This window comes from Amblyomma mixtum, chromosome 2, assembly GCF_055824585.1.
Source record: "Amblyomma mixtum isolate Tamu chromosome 2, ASM5582458v1, whole genome shotgun sequence".
NCBI lineage: Eukaryota > Metazoa > Arthropoda > Arachnida > Ixodida > Ixodidae > Amblyomma > Amblyomma mixtum.
This window is the reverse complement of record NC_143013.1, coordinates 232,353,039-232,373,421: the sequence shown is the minus strand read 5'-3', so window position 1 is coordinate 232,373,421 and position 20,383 is coordinate 232,353,039. Positions and strand designations below refer to the sequence as shown.

The following is a 20,383-nucleotide window of genomic DNA, read 5'->3' as shown; positions in this document are numbered from 1 at the left end:
TTGACGCAACGAAATTGTCTTGAATACGCCGCAATTAACACGGGTAATTTCTACCGCAAGATATCTGCGTGTTTCGCTACAAACACACGCCTGTACCGCCGCACATGATTATACGGGCGGCACCGCCGGGGGTGCCAATCGGAACGTTCGAACCATCCGTCTCGTCCGCAAGAAGCAAAGTGATCGTACAACACCATTCCTCCCCACGTCCGGGCGGAGGCTAAAAGCGAGCGGACCGCTCGCTGGCGGATCCGCCCCCCCCCCCCCCCCCTAAAAAAAAACGATCGTACAACGGCCTTAAGGGCTGTTTAGGGCATCCAGCGTTTGGTATCTATCTAGAGAGCGATGCAAAAAATGCTTCTAATGCGGGGTACAATACTGAGCTTTTCTTCTCTCTGTGGTGAGTTGCAACGTTATATATTTTACTACGGAGCTTTCGGAAGCCTGACACGCCGCATTCTCTTCCACTCTGAGATCGCCTCCATTTATTTGTCGAATTTTTTTAAGCGAAAAGCGTCACTAAGCTAGTCAACACCGGATCTGGCGTTCACCGGGAACAAATTTAGCCACAGCGGCGCATGCGCGAGTCCGCCGCGTGACGTCACTGGAGAGGCGCACGTGGTCGTGTTTACAGAGTGTGCATCGGCACGCGCTCGGCTTCCTCGTATGACGCTACCTGCAGCCGCGTGTTTACCACAGTTACTACGCATTCGGAAGGAGGGCTATTAACGCGCTTGCATATACCGTTATCGTGGTGCTCTCAGTGCATTGTGCGCGGACTGCGACAGCCATGACGTCAAACAAAGCACAACTGCAGCTTTTCGCTTTTATATCCAGGTTCAACCAGAGCTAAGCCACTGCCTATTTTTTTCGCTTCGGTAATGAAATCCTCAGCAAAGGTATGCGAGGCAACATTTCTCGCTACAGAGGTTGCCAGTACTTTCCTCTCCTCGCCGCAAGCACTGTCGCGCCAGGCGGTGTTTTTCATGATAAAATTTCAAGAAGTGATCACACCAATCCTTAGGCAATATTGCGTTCCTGTTGTCCTATTTTTTTTTTTTGCATTTGAAGCTAACTTTCTCCACTTGATGTTCTTAGAGTGCTTGTCACTCGTTCTAGTGGTTCTTATTTGGTCACACTAGTACATGATTAAGATACATACTGCGTTCCTTTTCTCACATGTTGAGTGTTGGTGTCTAACCTGAATCCGGTTTTTCATTTTAGATGTGCTCCATGGACTATATAGCATTATTTCGCTACATTTTCAGCTTTCTGTGTAGAGCGTATGCTGCTTCTGCAATTCATTGTATTGATTTTTGTAATAATGATAGCACTTCCATATCATACTTGCTGTTGTTCAATATTTTTATGTTGTTTTTTTTTTCAGCAAACTCTTGGGGCTGTGGGAATCTACAGCGCTGCTGTTGCAGTTTCAACAAGTATGTGTCCGTGACGACGTGCTCAGTTGGTATTTCAGGTTTACAACTCGAAGCGCAATTTTTTTGTATGATTAAGACGAAAGACTCGGAGTAATTCTTTTCTTCCGAATTTGCGCGTTTAATTGCGCCAAAGATATGCAAAATACTATCTTGAACATATGGTGCAGATAACTGTGCCTAACATGTAACAGTCTCCGATCACACATCTCATTAATGAATTAGCAAATTTTTTCAGGACGAACAACAGCGCAGCAACATGGGACAAAGAAGGCAGCACTGGTGCTGTGTTCTTCGTTATCCCTTGCAGCTGCGGTACTTTGTATCCATCAAAATGAAGCCAATAGTTCACTTTTTGTTTCACTACCGTTTATATCTCAAACTGGCATCAAAGCCACTCACCTGTGGAATCGGTTTGGCCCGCTCAGAGATTCAAAGTCGTGATGCAACAGTACACACACACAGTGCTTCACGAGGCGCAGTTCCGTTTTTTTTTTTACTAGATATATTCCCAATGACGGGAGCAGTTTAAACTATACGCGCAATACAGCTCTGAATCATTCCATCTCGCTATATTTTATGAAAACGATGTTTTTTTCATTCCTCCGCCAACCACGATGGCAGTGCACGTCCTTATTTTTCTCAATAATGGGGTACATACAGAGAAAGATTTCTGGAAAATTAATGTTTCTGAGCTTTCGCACCATTCAATGACTTTCCATATTGGCTTGTAACTTAGCTGGTGAATTTTTTTATTCTACTCTACCAGTTAGCATCGCATAAAGAGGACTTGTCGAAGCGCAGGACACAGCTGCTTCCAATACTCATCATCATCATCATTTATTTACCCTTAAGGGCCCTTGGCTTAGGGCATTACATAAGGGGGGGGGGAGGCCGTTTCATAATCAGTGGTCAGCAAAATCAACAAGAAATACAAAGTACAGGGTACATGGTCAACATTAACATTATCAAAATATTAACATGAGAAAGACACAGCAGCTCAAGAACAACTTGGAGATAAGAAAAAAAACACATGCACACACTCAAAAACACGACAAAATAACTCAGCCCTTGAAATGTGATGATAATAACTGCCTGAATTTATTGGGTTCTGTTTCAATAACTATGAAATTGGGTAAGTCATTCCACAGTGTAATGGAGCTAGGTAAAAAAGATTTATTAAATGAGTTTGTGGAGCCGTGTATGCGCTGCAGACTTAAAGAGTTAAAAAGTCGTCGTGAGGTGCGAAGCGTCGGGTGCAATACAGAGTTTCTTAGCTGTGGGAAGGTGTTGTACAATTTGTGAAACAAACAGAGCTGTGAAATTTTACGCCGGAGTGCCAGGGGTTGCAGATCAAGGGATGCCTTGATAAGAGTTACACTGTGTTGTCTGCCGTACTGCGATGTGATAAAAAGGGCCGCGCGATTTTGGATAGCTTCAAGCTGATCGATTAGATATTTTCGATGGGGATTCCAGATCGCCGAGGCATATTCGAGTTTGGAACGGATGAATGTTACGTAGGCGAGTTGTCGGACAGAATGGGGTGAAAAAGCAAGGGATCGTCTGATAAACCCAAGCATTTTGGAAGCGTCTGTACAAATTTTTGCAATGTGCTCAGACCAGGTTAGTTTGTTGTTTATGATGATTCCAAGATACTTGTATGATTCTGTTTCGGAGAATGGTGTGGAACTTAATGAATACTGATAGCTGAGGCTATTTCGCTTTCTCAATACATGCATGAACTTGCATTTCGAAATGTTCAGTTGCATGAGCCATGATGTACAACAGGTTTCTATGAGGTTTAAGTCGCGTTCGTAGGCAACTCGTAGGCAACAGGATACTATAAAGGTGACCAAAGGTTGTCTTCTACCGCCTGCGAAGAACTTTTAAGAGGGCTTTGAACAGCTGACGACGACGCCATGTCATAATGTGAGAAGAAGGTGTTCCTCGGCAACTGCACACGTTTTTTTACGAACCCTACCTGTGCTCATTTTTTGACCGGCTAAATATAGCGAAAATCTCTAGCGCTGCATAAATAAGCGGTCACAGCTGTGCCTACGAAAGCTACAATGAAGATAGCATCTGCAAGCCAGCTTGGGTTATATGGAATACTCTGTTATATCTAATACTCTAGCACTGTTATCGTTTTAGCAGAGAAACTAAATCGTACTTCTTCGGGATATTCTTTATACCTTCTAAAAGTGGTCACAAGTTTAAATTTGCACATATACTGAAAAGTGACAGCCCTTACAAGCCATTATTTTTTCTATACAATCCTTGAGGAGAAGTGAAAACATACACTAGATGATTTGGCATGGAGCAAAGTCAAGCCACAAATTTAAACCACCAGACGTTGCAATCTACAGCTATGCACATTGTGGTAGGCTAATACGGCAAAAAAATTACTGGGCAAAAGTCCTCTCTTCTAACTGAATGCGCTTCCGTAGATCGCTATAATCTCTAAGGCAGGAACTATGAAAAAGTGTAATCTCCTACATGTGCACTGATATCACAATGCAAACGCTTTCAATTTCGAGATACCCTTCCTGTTACCACTGAAGTATATTTAAACAATTCGTGGAAATACTACCAAGAAAGAGCAGTAAAAAAGTGCAAGGGTTCTAACATAGCTACACAGAGTAGACATGCGACAGCATGTGTTCAGCCCAGCTGGTTCATAGTTATGGTTTTCTGCGTCGTCGGTATGTCTGGCGACGATATTAGACTCAGGTTAAGCTGTGATCGAGGTTATTCTGATCGCACCTTTTGGAGCAGCTGATGGAAGTTGATGATGATGACAATGTGCAATGTATAGGACGAGAATGTGTTGCAGCTTAACACGAGGGGTGATCGACTGCGGCCCTGTAATAAGTATAATGTTGAAAAAGAAAGCGGCGACAGCTTAGCGCCCCCGTGCAGTGGCGAGCGATACTTATCTGTTCGCGCCGCCCCGAGTTCGAAACTAAGTTGGCGCGATATTTATTTTATTTTTGCACGCGCTGTTGCTAAGCTAGGTTTTTCAAAGGTAACCTTAAAGCTTCACACAACCTCAATGTGCCGATCAGACCTTGTGCAGTAGTTCTTTCTTACCGAAATATCTAGATCTGTGGAGGCTTGTCCATAAGAGAGAGAGAGAGAGAGATAACTTTTATTTTTCAGCTCAAGTCCGAGCCTTCTTAGTTGCCCGTTTGGTGGGCGCTATTTATCGGCGGTGGCAGAGTAGGGCCACGTGTCCCTTGGATGCGTCGGATGTGGGCGGCGAGGAGCGGCCAGAGGGTGGGCTGCAGAGAGGTTGGTGGAGCGGTCCATCGGGCCCATGTGAGGTGAAAGGGGGGAGGCAAGGTATGCGAGGAAGGTATGGTGGGAGAGTTAGTTGCGCGGGTTCATAACCAATATGTATGAATGTTGGAGGGATGCTCTCCGCACACGAGACAGGCGGGTTTGCCCGGTTTATGAAGGATATAGTGGGAATACAGTTCGCAGGGAAGGGAGTTGTTCTGTGCCTGTCGAATTAGAGTGGCGTCAGCACGGCAAAGGAAATGGGAGGGTGACGGAAGGGTTCGTCGCATGTGCCGCAAATTGCGAAGGTGTTCGCGGCGGTCCTGTCGGTGTGTAGCGCGGTCTGCCTTGGGATTATAATGGGCTGGCCAGGCAGTCGGAGGGCCCGGTGGTATTTTTTCACGGGCCAGAGCATGAGCAAGCTCATTCTCCGCTATACCTTGATGACCAGGAATCCATTCAAGGCGGACATGGAGCGTAGGGTGGGCTGTTAGGTATTGCAGCAAAGGGTCTAGGATATGGGGAGGGAGTTTTTGAGATTCGAATGAGCGTATGGCAGCCTGAGAGTCTGCACGTATGGTGATGGTGGAGGACAGGTGGTCGTGAAGAGTAATCGCCTCTGCTATGGCCAGAGTTTCTGCGTCGGTTGAGGAGGGCACTCCTGTGTGGAGATGTGTGGAGGTGCTTCGAGGGCCGACTACTGCAGTAACTACTTGGTGCTCGAGGATATGGGCATCGGTATAGTAAGTGTCGTGGCCCAGTACGGGTAAATGGTTCGCCAGTGCTTCACGCCGCCCGGGATTTATCGTTGGAGACATGTGGCGTGGAATGGGTTTTACAGTAAGACGCGGGAGGCTTTTCCACGGGGGAGCAGATGGTTGAAGCGGGGGTAGTTGGGAAATGGTGTGTCCGAAAAGGCTGAGGAGGTCTCTGCCTTGCTCGGAGGTAGAGAGACGGTGTATCTGGGCTCGGTGGTGTGCTGCTGCGCGTTCTTCGAGGGAGTTGAAAATGGCGGCGTCTGCGATCAGAACATTTGCGGCGTAGATGGGAACTCCCATGACTAATCGAGTGAAGCGACGCAGAGAGGCTTCCAGTTTGCTTACTTGAGAGGATGTGAGGCGTTGATAGGGGTAGGCGTACATGACCCTCGAATAAACGAGTGCTTCTATAACTCGACGGAGTTCGTGTTCTCTGAGTGCATGCTTTTGACGAGATATGCGGGACAGCATGTGGCGAATTTGGTTCAGTTGTTGCAGGAGTTGGCTAAGCCACACGTTGCACTTGCCATCTTGTTGAAAAGTGAAGCCAAGGATCTTGATGTGGCTCCGTCGGGGAATAGGGGTTTGCGCGAGAGAGAGTTGAATGAGTTCGCGGTAGGAAGAAGCGGTTCTTTGAGGAGCGTTAGAAACCACGATGTATTCCGACTTTTCGGCGGAACAACTCATACCTATGCGGCGTGCATGCTCCTGAACGACGTCGAGGCCTTGCTGCAAAGTGGATTCTAGTTCCCCGGCGTTTCCTGTGGTAGACCAGAGAGAGATATCATCCGCATATATAGCGTGGCGTAGGCCAGGAATTTCAGCGAGTTTTCGGGGCAGTTCTTTCATTGCCAAGTTGAAAAGCATAGGTGAAAGAATGGATCCCTGTGGTGTACCTGCGGTGAGGGGAAAGGGGGCGGAAGGTGTGCCGTCGGGGCCAATGATTCGGAGGGTCCTGCCTGTAAGAAAGTCTGATGTAGTTGAACGTGCGGACCCCAGGGCGAGTGTCTGCCAGGTTGGTGAGAATTGCGGAGTGGGCGACATTATCAAAAGCCTTTTTGATATCCCCGCCGGTCAAAATTCGAAGCTGTGCGCTGCTTGGGAAGGCGTACAAATCCTCATAGATTTGCCGTCCAATGTCTTGTGTGCATACGTGGGCGCGGAATCCGACCATAGCGGGAGCAAGACAGCGATTGGTATGCAGGTGCCATTCGAGGCGGGTAAGGGCCATCTTCTCCATCAGCTTCCCTAGGCAAGAAGTCATGGATATAGGTCGGAGGTTATAGATGAGCGCAGAGGATTTTCCTGGTTTCGGAATCATAATTACGTGTGCCTCTTTCCATGCAGCGGGAATTTTCCCGGAGCGCCAAACAGTATTAATAATCTGAATAAGTTCGTCTAGTTTTGAATCGGGGAGATTACAGAGTATACCATTGGTAATTTTATCTGGGCCGGGTGCTGTGTTTCGCTTAAGGGAGCGTAGAGCAGCCTGAAGTTTGGCGAATGTTAAGTCGGAATTCATTCCTTGTTCGTCTGCTTCTTCTTCGGTGTAAGGGTATGACGGGGAGCTGGCAGGAGAAGTAGAGGATGGGTAAAATTGATTTCGGATTTGCTCAACCAGCTCTTCTTGTGAGACGGAGAGGGCCAACTGTAACTTTTGAAGTGTGTTACGAGGTTTACTCTGTCCAAGTAGGGTGCGCATAATGTGACAGACTTTTGGAGTGTGGAGTCTCTCGACCATGTCATCACAGAGCTGAAGCCAGTTGTTCGTGGCTAGTTGGTCAGCGTATTCTTGGGCTGCTTGCGTTAGTTCAGCAACCTTTCTTTTCAATGCGTGGCTAGATCTACAGTTGCGCCAAGCTTTTATGGCCCGGCGACGTTGTTTCCATAGCCAAAGTAGGTGTGTGTCAATGTATGGATAGTCGGGAGATCGGTGGATATGTTTGGTGTGTTGGGAGACGGTCTCCATAATGGCGCTACACCATTTTCCGGGGTCCTCGAGTGAGACTGATAAGGAGTCGAGGGCCGGCCGAGCCTTTGGCCAGTCTACGAGCATAGTGGGAGGTAGATGTGTTCCGGGTGGTCTGGAGGGTCGCTGGGACGCGAGCGTTATCTGAAGAATACAGTGATCACTCCCCATCGTGTCACCCGTATTACTCCAAGAAGCGCGGAGATCGCTGCGAATCCATGCGAGGTCGGGGTTTGCGTCGGATTGTGCTCCACATCCTAGACGTGTAGGCATGAACGTGTCATTCAGGAGGGTGAGGTGATGAATACTGGCGAAGTGGTCGAGTTTTCGTCCGGAGGCTGAAGTACGGTCGTATCCCCATGCAGGGTGTGGGCAGTTGAAGTCACCAAGAAGGACGAAAGTAGTAGGGACATTAGAGGCAGGGAGGGCCGTATGCAAAGGTGGGATGCTGGTTTTAGAGTCGGAGGGAGTCCAGTAGCAGTTTAAAATCGTGATACGGTGACCCTGATAGGTGGAGTGTGTCAGGACATGCTCTTTCGTCCCGGAGTTGAGGTTGGATGTATCTTCCTGAATGGTGGGTATCGTGCGCCGTATGTATGTAACCGTCAAAATCGGCGGAGGAGGGGGCGTTTGATGTCCTTTTCTCTTCATGACTATACTTGGCTGAGTAAAATGGTCGTAACCTGGAAGAGAAAAGGCACCGTGCGTTTCTTGCAGTGCGATGACGTCTGGGTTAACGCCAGTAATCCGCATGTGTTGCAAGAGGGCATTTTTCTTGCGACGAAAACCGCGGCAGTTCCACTGCCAAATAATTAGAGGGTTTTGGGGTGGGGATGTGTGTCGCATGATATCACTCATCACGCCAGTCTTCCTCCATTGTGTCGAGGTTAGGCACTAGAGGGGCGCTTGCGCGCTTTCGAGGGGGAGCATTGGAGTCTGCGTCGGGAGAGGGTGGGGCAGAGGACGCGAGGGAGAGGAGATGGTGCTCTAGTTGCTCGACGCGAGCCGTCAGTTGTTGTAAGGCCAATAGGACGGGAGCAAGGGATTGCTGTATGAGAGCAATAGCGTTGTCGGTAGGGAGGGGGGAAAGTGGAGTAGGTGTGGAGGCACGTGAGTAAAACCGGTTTTGGAAGGACGGGGGAGGGGGTGCGATGGATGTGGGAGATGGACCGCTCACCTGGTGACTTGGTGGAGTCTGTGACTGCATCACGGAAGCTTGCGGTTTAGTAGAGGAGGTGGAGGTGCTGGTTGCCGCACCAGAAGTGGTGGACGGTGGCCGCTTGGCAGAGGGCTTGGTTCGAGATTGACTTCTTTGCGCGGTCTCATGCCCCGGGCTGTTGCTGCTGCTGCTGCAGGAGAGCTGAAGGGCCTCGTAGCGGTTCGAGGTAGGCAGGGGCGGCCAGATGGTCGCGTCGGCTTTAGGGGGTGGAGGGGCGGCGCGGGCGCGATGGCGTCGTTGGGCGCGGTGCCACTTTAGGACTGCAGCGTCGGCGTCTTTCCTTGCGGGGCATTCAGGATGAGACGGTGTGTGGTCGCCCTTGCAGTTCCAGCAGTGTGGTTCACATTCGTGTGGGGTAGTCGTTGGGTCTTGGTCAGGGGGAAACGGTTGGCTACAAATCGAGCACCGAACAAGGCTAGGCTTGTTAGGACAGACGTCGGCACGGTGTCCTATGGCGTGACAATGCGTGCATTGTTTGCTGTGCGGCTTTTGCGGGTAGACGCGGTACACTCCGCTGTAGAAGACGGCATAGCGTGGTAGACGGGGCCCTTCGACGGTGAGCAGAAGTATGTTGGTACGTCCGAGACGGCGGGCGCTTAGGAGTCGGGTGCCGTCAACACGAAGGTTAGCGGCAAAGTCGTCTTCGGTAAAGTCCATGGTGATGCCGTGTATAACACCACGGGCGTTAAGGGGGTCGTTAGCTACGTACGAGGTGACTTCGTACTGTGTGTTGTTCAGTGAAACTTGCTTGAGTTGGAGCAGCTTGTCAGCAGCGGCTGGGCGGTGGGTATCGATGGCCAGGATGTTTTGCGAGGTGCGGAGTTTGATGTAGGTATTGTCACGTTCAGTCTTGGTTAGGCGGGCGGAATCCATGACGGACCGACAGAGCACAGGGAATAAAGTGTTGCCGAGGTTGAGGTGGTTCGCAAATTTCATGACGATCGTGGCTGTGGTGGCTTGCCGGGGCGCCGCGGGAGCACAGTGCTTGTGATTCAGCGCCTGGGCTGCTGACTGGCTAGGCGAGCTCCCCGCCGTTCCGGCTGCGAGCATGCTGGCGAGCGCGGGGGGCGTTGCCCCGGCGGTGCAGATGTAGGCTTGGCTTAGCGCGCCCGGCGTGGGCGGCCAGCCAGATGCTGATGTGCCAAAAAACGGCGCAGAACACTTGGAATTCTGATTACCAGGCGTACAGGCGATGAAGTAGCGCTCCTGTAGAACGGTTGGTGGCGATCCGAGGTCAGGAACCTGGACGTAGACGTGATTTTGCTGGAGCTCGGTGTGCGCACAGCCGATCACGGTGGCGCTGGTGGCGCCCTCCTCTGTCCATAAGCATGCAGACGCTTCCGTTCCAGAGGAGATGCTTGCTCGAGCAGTTTCGCTCAACGTGACCTCCGGAGTGGAACTTTTTTACAGCACAAATATTCACTCTTTTCACCATGAAAATAAAAACCAAATATATTTTCAGTGCTTTCTCTGCCCCTGGTATACACGAACATTGTCATCGGCCTTGCTGGCACGACATACACTGCCATGGTGAGTGTTTGGCCGCATGCTAAACATTTTCGTCAGACAAAGGCGTTCGAAACAAAATATAAGAAAATGTGCTCGAATTTCACTTCATGCGAAGTGACTTGCACTGACCGTCGCCAAATTTCCTCCCGCAAATATCACTGCGAAAATGCTAACTTCGCATTTTCTTAGAAACTACCCCTTTGTGCCAGAAACTCTTAAGCTGCTCGACTAGCCCTATTATTTATTTAGTTATTTTACCCTCAGGGCTTACAGAAGCATTGTAGAGGGGAGGGGCAGAAATACAAAGGACACTCTGCAATCTGGTTAAGAAAAGGAGAAAAAATAATAAAGAAATAGAAAATAAAGGCAACAACGATGAAAAAAGAACAAAAATGGCACGTATTCAAAGCACACGGGTAGGTCACAAATACGCAATAGTTTGATTGAAACAGAATGTAGCAGAGTACAGCGTCAACGTATTAAAAAAAGGAAGAAAATGAAGCAACAGTCATACAGAACATGATAAAAACCAAATGCATGTTATAAAAAAATAAAAAAAAGGACTTCAAAATATGTTAGTAGGGGAAGTACGAAAGCGGTGGTTGTCGGTGATAGCGACCAGGGCAGCTGGTGGATGGTTCCAGTCACGGGATGTTTTTGGTTTTCCGTAGAAATGTGCATACGTCATGGTGTTTTGGCGAGGTATGGTGACGTTGTAGCAATGATCGACACGGGCAGAAGCATGAGCAGCATCTGTGATCAGGCGCGTTCTGAGTTGATGGTTACAATGTTAAATTTTATGGAACAGGCAAATGCGGGAAATCTTACGACGAACCGTGAGAGGGGGGCAAATTTAGACTTTGTTTCATGCTAGTGACGCTTGCTGTGCGGTGGTAATTATTGAGGATAAGTCGAGCATAGATGCTGACATTTAACAAATATTTTGTAACCCCCTACCCTAATTATCTTTTCTTCGCACATTATTTCATGTGACACTAGTTTCTCAACATCTGCAGCTTTGTAAAATGAAACTCGCAATTAAGTGCGTGTGCTTGTATCCCAAAGGCACTACATAGTATGCACGGTGGAACTGGCAGTCTTAGCCTTTATGTAAGAGCAGTAGCGGGGTAGTTTGGCCACCACCATCGAGACAACTGAATGTACTTCCTCGATCAAAAGAAAATTTGCATGTGGGAACAGTGTAAACTTGCTCCAAACGAAGTGGAGTCAAGAAGTCTTCACTGATTATAGAATTCGAAACTTAGCAATAATTGAAAAGCGGATGTGTTCGGGCTAATCGGTGATTAGTTACAAAAAGAGAAGGAGCATGCGTACTAATTAGTCCTGTTATTACGCGATGTTTTGTATCGTGTTCTCATACACGGTAGTCACGATGAGACACATTGCAGCAAAAATCACATTTATGCACAAAGAAAAGCAACATATCTTATATAAGACACCTTTACACAATCTGGATGCGAGCATTCGGGGAATCCGAACTTTGAAGTCTTAATTTTTTCTCTATGAAGCTCTGAAACGTTCTTCAGATTGGTGATATTGTAAACTTTCGCACTGAAATTGTCCTATTCCGGTGCCGCAAACTTCCCATTCTAAACTTTCGTGCTTTTTTATTTCTGCTGCCCTAATAACATTTTCTCTTTATTTTTTTTTTTTTGAAAGGGTGGACTCCGAAGCGTGGTGTGGGCGGACTGCATTCAAGCAGTCGTGATGCTTGCGTCCCCCATCACTATCATAGCGAAGGTTCTGTACGACTCGAGCCGGGTGACGCCTCCCCTTCGGGCCATGAGTGATTTTAATGCCACCCAACATTTTATCGGGTAAGCACCGGGAATGGACTGCATTTTCTTGAAGCATCACCAAAACGAAACCATTTGAACATCAGGAAATGCTAATCCAACGCCTTTCACCATCTCTTTTGTATGCCTTTTTCACATCCAAAGATACATCGGAATCACGCTGCATAAAACTCTGCTTTCGGTACCGTCGAAATAATTCCCAGTGGCTAAAAACTAAAGCAGTGATATTACGCCTAAGGAAGGTTACGCAAAAAATTTTATAAATAATCAGTCGGGACTGGGCAATTTTCGCCATTTTCTTCGCGCTATACCCCCTGAACATTTTACTTAATTTCATTTATTGAAGCCTTAAGGGCCTATGGGCTTAGATAGAGCAGAGGAAAGTAAAGTGAGCAGCAACATTTCGATACAAGTGCAGTAATAATGAAAACAACAAAAAGCAAATGAACAAAACAAAGCAAACAATATCACAAGAGAAGGTACAGTAGCACAGTATCAGATTGTTTGGTAGGGCAAAAAACAAGATGTAAAACACAGGTGAACCACTAGTTTAGTGCGAAAAACTGCTCGATCGGTGCACAAAGCAATATTATCCGGCAGGGCATTCCATCCGGTTATTGCATCTGGAAACAATGAACCGTTCATCGCTGACATGCGGCCTTTCATGAGAGCTATTGGATGACTGTGGTTTAGGCGTGGGGATATTCTTTATGTGGGCTGTAGCAGAGCGTACCATTGAAAGGGCGGTGCAAAAAGGAATGAAAGAGGCAGAGGCGTGGTGCCATGAGACGAGATTGAAAACTTTGGAGCGAGGGGGCTCTTTTTAGTGCGGCGACGCTAATATCATGCGAGTACCCTGACATGATAAACTGCGCAGCTCAGTCTTAAAAGGCTTCTAATTGATTGGTAAGTTACGGTTGGGAAGGGTGCCAGATAGATAAAGAATATTCGAGCCTCGGGAGTAAACGTTTCTGATAAGCCAGTTGCCCGATTTCAGGTGAGGCTGAGATTAGATTTCGTCGTAAATAACTAAGAGTGGGCGAGGACCGGGAGCAGATTGAATTAATATGAGCAACCCTTGATAATGATGATGTGAATTAAATACCGAGGTATTTGTTAGAGGATGTTCGGGCCATGGGAGTTAAATTAACAAGCTATGTGCTTTTAATAGAGGTTTGTTAATCAGAGAAGGAGATGAGTTGGCATTTTCTTAGGTTTAGCGGCATGTACCATTTTTGACACCATGACACAGTTGTGTCTTAATTATTATGAGTTTAATGGTGTCTTCTGGGGGATGCATACTGTCATGAACGGCTCAGTCATACGCAAAAATTCGATGTTTGGTTCTTGAGTTGGTTGGAAGATCATTTATGTAGATTAAGATTACAACAGCGGTGGTAATCTGGCGCCCTGAGCTCCACCTGATGTGTCGTCAGTATTTATCCTTTTTGTCTACAGCTTTCTGAAATTGACTACACCTTTCTCTTAAGAGAACAGGGGATGTTATTTAATCCTGTGTGCCATAAAGTACGGCGTCAGATGAACTTTTCGGTAGCCGCATTCATACTCGCATGCCACTAAGTACATTTCACTGTCTTCTGGACCATCTTTTCATGAGCTGAACATTGTCTGACGAAAAGCGAGATCAGTTTTGATAATAATCTCCAGATAGGTTGTGGAAATTGATCGGAATTAAACATCTTATTTGTGCCTTTGGAGCGAGCTTTTCCAAGTCTCGAATTTTTCATATCTGGATTGCTGGCATATGAGCCCTAAAGTCGCTACTTTCAGCAAGAAAGCTACTCTTCCTAGCAGCTGATACAGTGGCCACATTCACACAATTGTCAGTGGTTCTCTAGCAATAGGTCTGTGGTAGCAACCGAAATGATCGCTTAATGAAGCACGTTGAGGGGCTAGCTGGTCATCAATTTTCTTTTCTTGAAAATTAAACAGCGCTACGTTTATAGACGAATACAGAGATAGAAATGACAGGACACTGTGCCGGTCCTGTCATGTCGATCTGTGCATTCGTCTAGAAATGTAGCGCTGTTTAAATGTGAGGAACCAAAATGAGTATTTAACTATACTAGCAAGAGCTGAACTGCCCCCGACATTAGCTAGTACCCACTGATATTGTCTCTCAATGCTGTAAGGAAAGGAAAACTTGCAGGGAGACAAATGTGTGATTATTTTTTTTATATGGCGTTACTAAAAGCCAGCACCCAATTGGGACGACACTATCAGCGCTGAAACTGCACAAAAGCTGCAGTTTTCACGAATGTTGAAAACGAAGCTATTTTAGTAGTCCGCAAAATTTTTCTCCTTTTGGTCTGATGGTTCTGTGATAACGTAAAAATATTAAACATGAAGTGGTTTTTCAAATCACTGAGTAAAACCCGTCATGTTACACCGTGCCGGATGGAATACCATGCTGCGGGGCAGTTTTGAAAAAAAAAATATGTCTGAGCACTGATTTGACGAGGCCAACACATAAAGGTGAATGAACATTCTGCGTTCCTTTTTAAAATGCGGATGGCGGCACGAGCCTGTCGCATCTACTAAGCAGTTCCCATTAGTCTAATGGTAATAGTCGAAGGTTATATTCTTAAGATTCAAGAAATGACGGTGACGAACAGGCCAGTGAATTAAGTTGTAAATTATCTTGCCACATGGCGGGTGCAAGCATCCGAGGACTTCGGGACACAAAAAAGCAGCAGAATACATATCCTTATTATGTAGCACAGGTGAAGTCAGTGGATCTTGTTAAAGACCATATGAATCGAATATCTACATACTGCTGTAACCATGCTGATCTTATGGCGAAGGTCCACGCTTCCAAAGCAAAAAGGCGATGTTGGGACAAAGAACGTCCTCTGGCGTCTGCAATTTTGGCACACCTCCTTTTTCTTGGGGTTTTACAGGGGCGGCTTCGATGTGACCAATGATGAAAACGCTTGGACAGTCTTGGCAACAAACGCTCCCTACGCTCTTGTACGTATGGCCTGTGACCAGATGGCAGTGCAGAGGTTCATGGCTGCTAGGACACTGAACGATGCAAAATGCTTAGTCTCCGTTGCATACGCTGCTCGCATTTGGCTCGGCGCAATAACATACTCTAAAAACTCTTCTGTTCTGCTCAGGCGGCAGCGTTTCGATGGAGGCGAAACGCAAGAGGCGCCCGTGTGCTGTGCGATGTCAGTGTACGTTAAAGATCCCCAGATGGTCGAAATTAATCCGGGGACCTCCACTACGGCACCCCTCTCTCTCTGCTTCCTCCCTTCCCTTACGGCGCGGTTCAGGTGTCCCTGAGATATGTGAGACAGATACTGTGCCATTTCCTTTCCTCAAAAACCAATTCACCAATTTACCAATTTTTCTGCTCAGGATTCCGATCGATGGCGCACTATTGCTTTTCGTCTTCTTCGCGTTGGTTGCCGGTGCCGCCCTTACAATCATCTACTGGTACAGAGACTGAGACCCACTCCTCCATGGTGCCATCACGAGCTACGACGAGGTAAATCACTTTTTGTCATTGGCTTAGTCTTGGCTCCTAGAAATGGTTGACTGGCAAGCAACAGCTCATAGCAAAAAAAAAAAAACATTTTCGTTAAACTAAAGCAAATGTAAATGCCATAGCAGATTTCACTGGGTCGAAATGATTGCATAACTGGAAAGCTACTCACTGATACTTTAAATGTGCAACGAGAATTCCTTCTGAAGGCGCATAAAGGTGTGGCGCCACCTCGTCGCCGCGCAGTATGAAGTGAACTTGTTTTATTCGGGCAGCGTTCACTTAAATCGTTTTATAAAAAAAAAAACTAATTGAAGCACCTTCCAGGTGCCGATGTGCGTTAGCCGTTCACTCGCAGGGGGTACGCGGAATTTATTCCATTAATACAACAACAACAACAACCAAAGCTTGCGTGCAGCGCTTGTGGAAGGCGCATCTTCCACATTGGTGACCTGGAACACAGAAATAAATGGTCGTCTCTAAGACGTTTCTGCGGCTCCATCGCCTTACGCCCCCATCGTTAGCGCCTACATCGTGCCTCGGTTACCTTTGTAGGTGCAGCATTGGGAAGTATCTTTTTTTAGAACTCCAAGGCCGTTACCGGGTGGCAAGCATTACCTTCAAGGCATCCAGGATCACCAACCTTCGCTAGGCTTCGCTGCTTGCCGCGGTCTCGGTCGAAGTCGGCGAAATCCAGGAAACTACATCGGCAGTGGAATCGTATAGCAAACTGAAAGCAGCTATTCTGAACCGCACCTTGTCATCCGAAACCAAGCGACTTCAGCAGCTCCTTTCGCAAAAGTTCGGCCACCTGTGTTTATCGCAAACTCTTCGCCACATGCCGGCCCCTGCTCGGCGACCGGTCAGCCACCTTGCACACCAGGTTCTAAGACAGCTATTCCAGCAGGGAGTTTCGTCTACTACACATATGCTTCTGGCAATGGCCTCTGAGATGCCTCTTGCGAGCTTGGCTGACCACGAGTAACAAATAGCGGATATCGCCGCGCAACAACAGAGTCCGATAACTGTGTCATCTGCTTGGTGTTCAACCAAGCCACTGTGTCGGCATATATTTTAACGCAATCCGCGACACCCTCAAAGATTTCCACAACTGCGCCAAGACTTGCGCCACCTCCGAGAACTACTCGTTAGCGCCCCGCGGTTTTTTAGGTAGCGCGATTCTTGTACACCCTACATAGATGAGCGGCCCTCACATCCCGCTCCAGTTACCGCTGTGACCCATCGCTCGTCGCCACGGAGAACCGTTACGGCGTGCCGCATTTTTTTTTACCACCAGGGCTCTGTGGCTAGTGCAGAGCTTGAACACGACCCTGTGGTTGGTAAGGAAATAAACCAGGGATCTCTAATGGCGACGAGTGGCCCCCAGGACGGTCGAGGCCGCCTTTTCTACGTCTTCTACTTCGCCAGCTGCCTGCTATTTCTGGTCACACAAGTACCGGAGTCATTCCACAACAATTTAGCGCTACCACTCGTACACTTCAGCGACTGCGTCATCTCAAAAATGTGGAGAGTTCACTGAATCCTGCCTGCCGCAATTATTGCTCCTCGTGAACCTCGATTTGGAGCGGTAATTTCTTTGGATTTTCTTGGACCACGAGGTCAGGCATGCTAACCTGGGGCGGAGCCTCCCTTTCATTTTTACCTATACAAGTTTACGGTCGCTGACAATATCATGGTTACAATTCCATGTAGCCGCACCCGTACGGGCTCCTTGTTCACTGAGGTGGCCAAGTATGGGTAGTGTGTAAGGAACTTTGAACTTTTCAGTATCATGCATAACCAGAACAAATTTCGTCGAGCCGTAGACCACCAATATTTCCCTCAGGTAGACACAGTCTGCCAGAAATCCTTTGATACAAGCACCTGACCCATTGCGGTCGGCAAGCCTTCCCCTTTCTCGTTTTCACTTTCCCGATCTGCAAGTCGGTTCCAGCGCCTTACGGGGACATTATCCGTGAGTTTCTAACCTTGAACACTGCCTTTCCCTTTAAAAAACCTGTAAGGCCCGCTGCCGTGCACCGCATTGTCATCGGTGACCAATCAACGCACGCCACTGCTACACCAGGCGGTCGAACAGGTGACTGAGAGTTGCATCGCTCGTCCATTCTCCAGCTGTTGATTTGCAGCTTTGCCCATGGTCACGAGAAGTAGTAAGCACTCTTCGCCAGTTTGACTCGTTTTTTAGGCGTAACCCACATCAAAACTACAAAATATCATCCACATGCAAACGGTTTTGCGGAGAGGCTGCCCTGTTAGCAGTTGGCATCACCCATGTCATGCGATTTACATGAACAATGTGTCCCTTCCTTGCCAATCGTCTTTTCACGCCACCGTACTGCCATAAAGACAACGAATCTTCCTCCTCTCTCTTCGTCTACGATATATCGGGAACCTCAGTGCGCTGAAAACTGGCCTTCTTTACGCTAAAAAACACGAGAGATAGCAAACTAAAGCGGACGATATCACCGACCAAATTCGCAAGTATAACCACACACCGTCCTTTTCCTAAAGGCCGCCAGGGGTTTTAATCGAATTTCCAGAGGAATTTTAAATGCAATTACGCGCCGATGCATGCGTATTTTTCGGCTGGATAAATGTCAACATAGAGAGAGTAAGAGATGTAATTGTTACTCAGTAAAATACTCCAGTGAAGTGGCCCTCAGAGTCCGCTTAAGGAAGCTGTACGTCTTTCAGAAATAGTCGTCCCATGAAGAAGAAAAGCATGTGGATGAAAGGTGGTGAATCAGAAGGAATAAATCTGTCTTAAGTGCCGAATTAACGTGAAAGAAATCGTATGATATTCTGCAACTTTGCGCTAATCACAAACAATTTTATGTCATCCTTGTCCGTCATTTTCTCCATCTTTTTTCGTGTATTTCACCCTTCTCCGTCCAAAGTGATCAGCCAAGTGGCGCAGCTACTTTCTTTGTTGCCCCTAAAAATATGAGCAAGTCAAGAATATCACTTGTCTGTAACACTTTTCACACTGCGCCATTACTCCTCCAATGAAATGCCGTGTTCAGGATTAATGAAACAAATTCTTGCATTCATGCAACCAACAGCATCCGCTGGAGTAACATTCCTTACAGCACCAGGGGGTGGACCTGCTAACACAAATCTCAAATTTAATAAAAAAAACACTCAGCATCGAACACAGTATCACGACAATTGAATTAGCCGCAAAGTTTAAAGTGACTTCATTATTCTGTTTTATCCTTTGTTAAACTACAGATTAAAAGGTCTTCTGAATGAATTTTTAAAGAGACCCTTCTGCGTACTGTCGGTCTTGCATACTTTTTTATGCCCCTTCCTTTTTAGAAAACATCAAATATACTTGTTGCGCCACTGCAAGTACGCACCATTAAAGCGATTTTATTAATACATTCGCATGCAACTCATGATTTCCTTTCCTTCTGCCAAATTTAACTCGAATTTATATTTGAGTAAGTTTCTCCGTTTAGAGTAGTTTTGGGCGGAAAGAGGCGCTGATGCAAATGGCCAAGAGAGGGTTTTATAAGCGCACTAACCTGAGGCACACGCACAATTATTAAGGAATAGCCACTGAGGGGAGGAAATTGTTGCAATTATAACCGCAAAATTCAAAATCGTCGCAAAAAAAATTAGTCTAAACACTCAATGTAAGTCCATTTTAATATGAAAAGTCTCCTTGACAGCTTTAGCTTGAGTGAGGCGTCAGCTTAATGTCTAGGTGCTTTCGGTTCCATGATTTACTTTATTTAAATTGGGAGTAAAAGGTAGAGCCCCATCTTTTTAGTTCGAAGTGGAGTACAAAACGAGATTGTGAGAAACAAAACCGGTCAAGAAAGAAATTTTGGCGCAATGTACTCCTATTGTGGTAACGAATTATGAGGATCGGCTGGCATGAAAGGCAAAGAGAAGATAGGCTTAGATTTTTGTAAACGTTTTCTTAAGTTAACAGTCAGATCATTTATCACTGCCGCAGTAACCATACATTCCCGAGTGCAAACCACACTGATATCATGTCCTTCCGCGCTGCTGGTTGGCCTGCCTAATTTTGCGCGGACGGTTCAAGGAAACAAAACTCAGCCGCGTTCTTTAGAATAACGGAAGCATAGTTGCAGCCGACCAGCGTTATCACGCACATCGCTTGAAATCTGATGTAATGCATAACGATCGGAGCCGAGTTCTTACGATTAACTTGTAAAAGCTAGGTTATGATACTGTTCTGGAGTAGTCGGCTAAAAATGTACGTTCCACAGATGCCAAAGCAGCTGCGACCTGGAAAAAAAATGAAGATGAAATCATTCTAAGATTTTAGCTGAACATGCTTACAACCAGACTATTTCTAATCAATTTTTATTGCTAGATATCACGTTTTCAGACCGAGGCACGCCCAGAACGTGTCCTAGACAAATGTTTTGCCCTCTGTACCTCACAATATGTCCCTAGAATCGACTCACGATACTTATTTCGTGGAGGTGTCTACAACTTTTTGCATTGAAAATGCTTCATAGAACGCCGATTTTGTAAAGCAGTGTTTACTTATGATTGCGTGAAACCTAATGGCTTATCAAAAATATAATATAATTCACTTTTCATCTATTACGAAGGGCTACAAAATGAGCTTTGCGTTAACTTTTCTAGATCCTTCCTTATTATCTGAAGGAGAGTCTCTCTGACGTCACCATGCTGAGGGGTCTCTTCTTAGCCGGACTTGTCGGTGCTTCCACAAGGTACGATGCTACCAAATATCTCTAGAGAGTGCATCTTAGAACAGCGTCGGTGAACGATGGCTCGCTTTCATGCTAGAATGTGTGCTTCTGTGATAAGGGAAGATCTGAACGAAAACCACTCAGAATTTGAGGGACTCAACATTGTGATT

General features: G+C 46.8%; 1 protein-coding gene across 1 annotated transcript in view; it reads left to right on the top strand.

Annotated features, from left to right (window-relative positions):
- The window catches only part of LOC149362964 (sodium-dependent multivitamin transporter-like), a 47,039-nt gene that overhangs the window by 15,377 nt on the left and 11,279 nt on the right, over positions 1–20,383 (top strand). Inside the window, exons 2-4 of the mRNA XM_089569846.1 lie at positions 1,388–1,439; positions 10,124–10,191; positions 20,146–20,234. Coding sequence (XP_089425972.1) covers positions 1,388–1,439; positions 10,124–10,191; positions 20,146–20,234 — 209 coding nt within the window. The remainder of the gene's footprint in view (positions 1–1,387; positions 1,440–10,123; positions 10,192–20,145; positions 20,235–20,383) is intronic.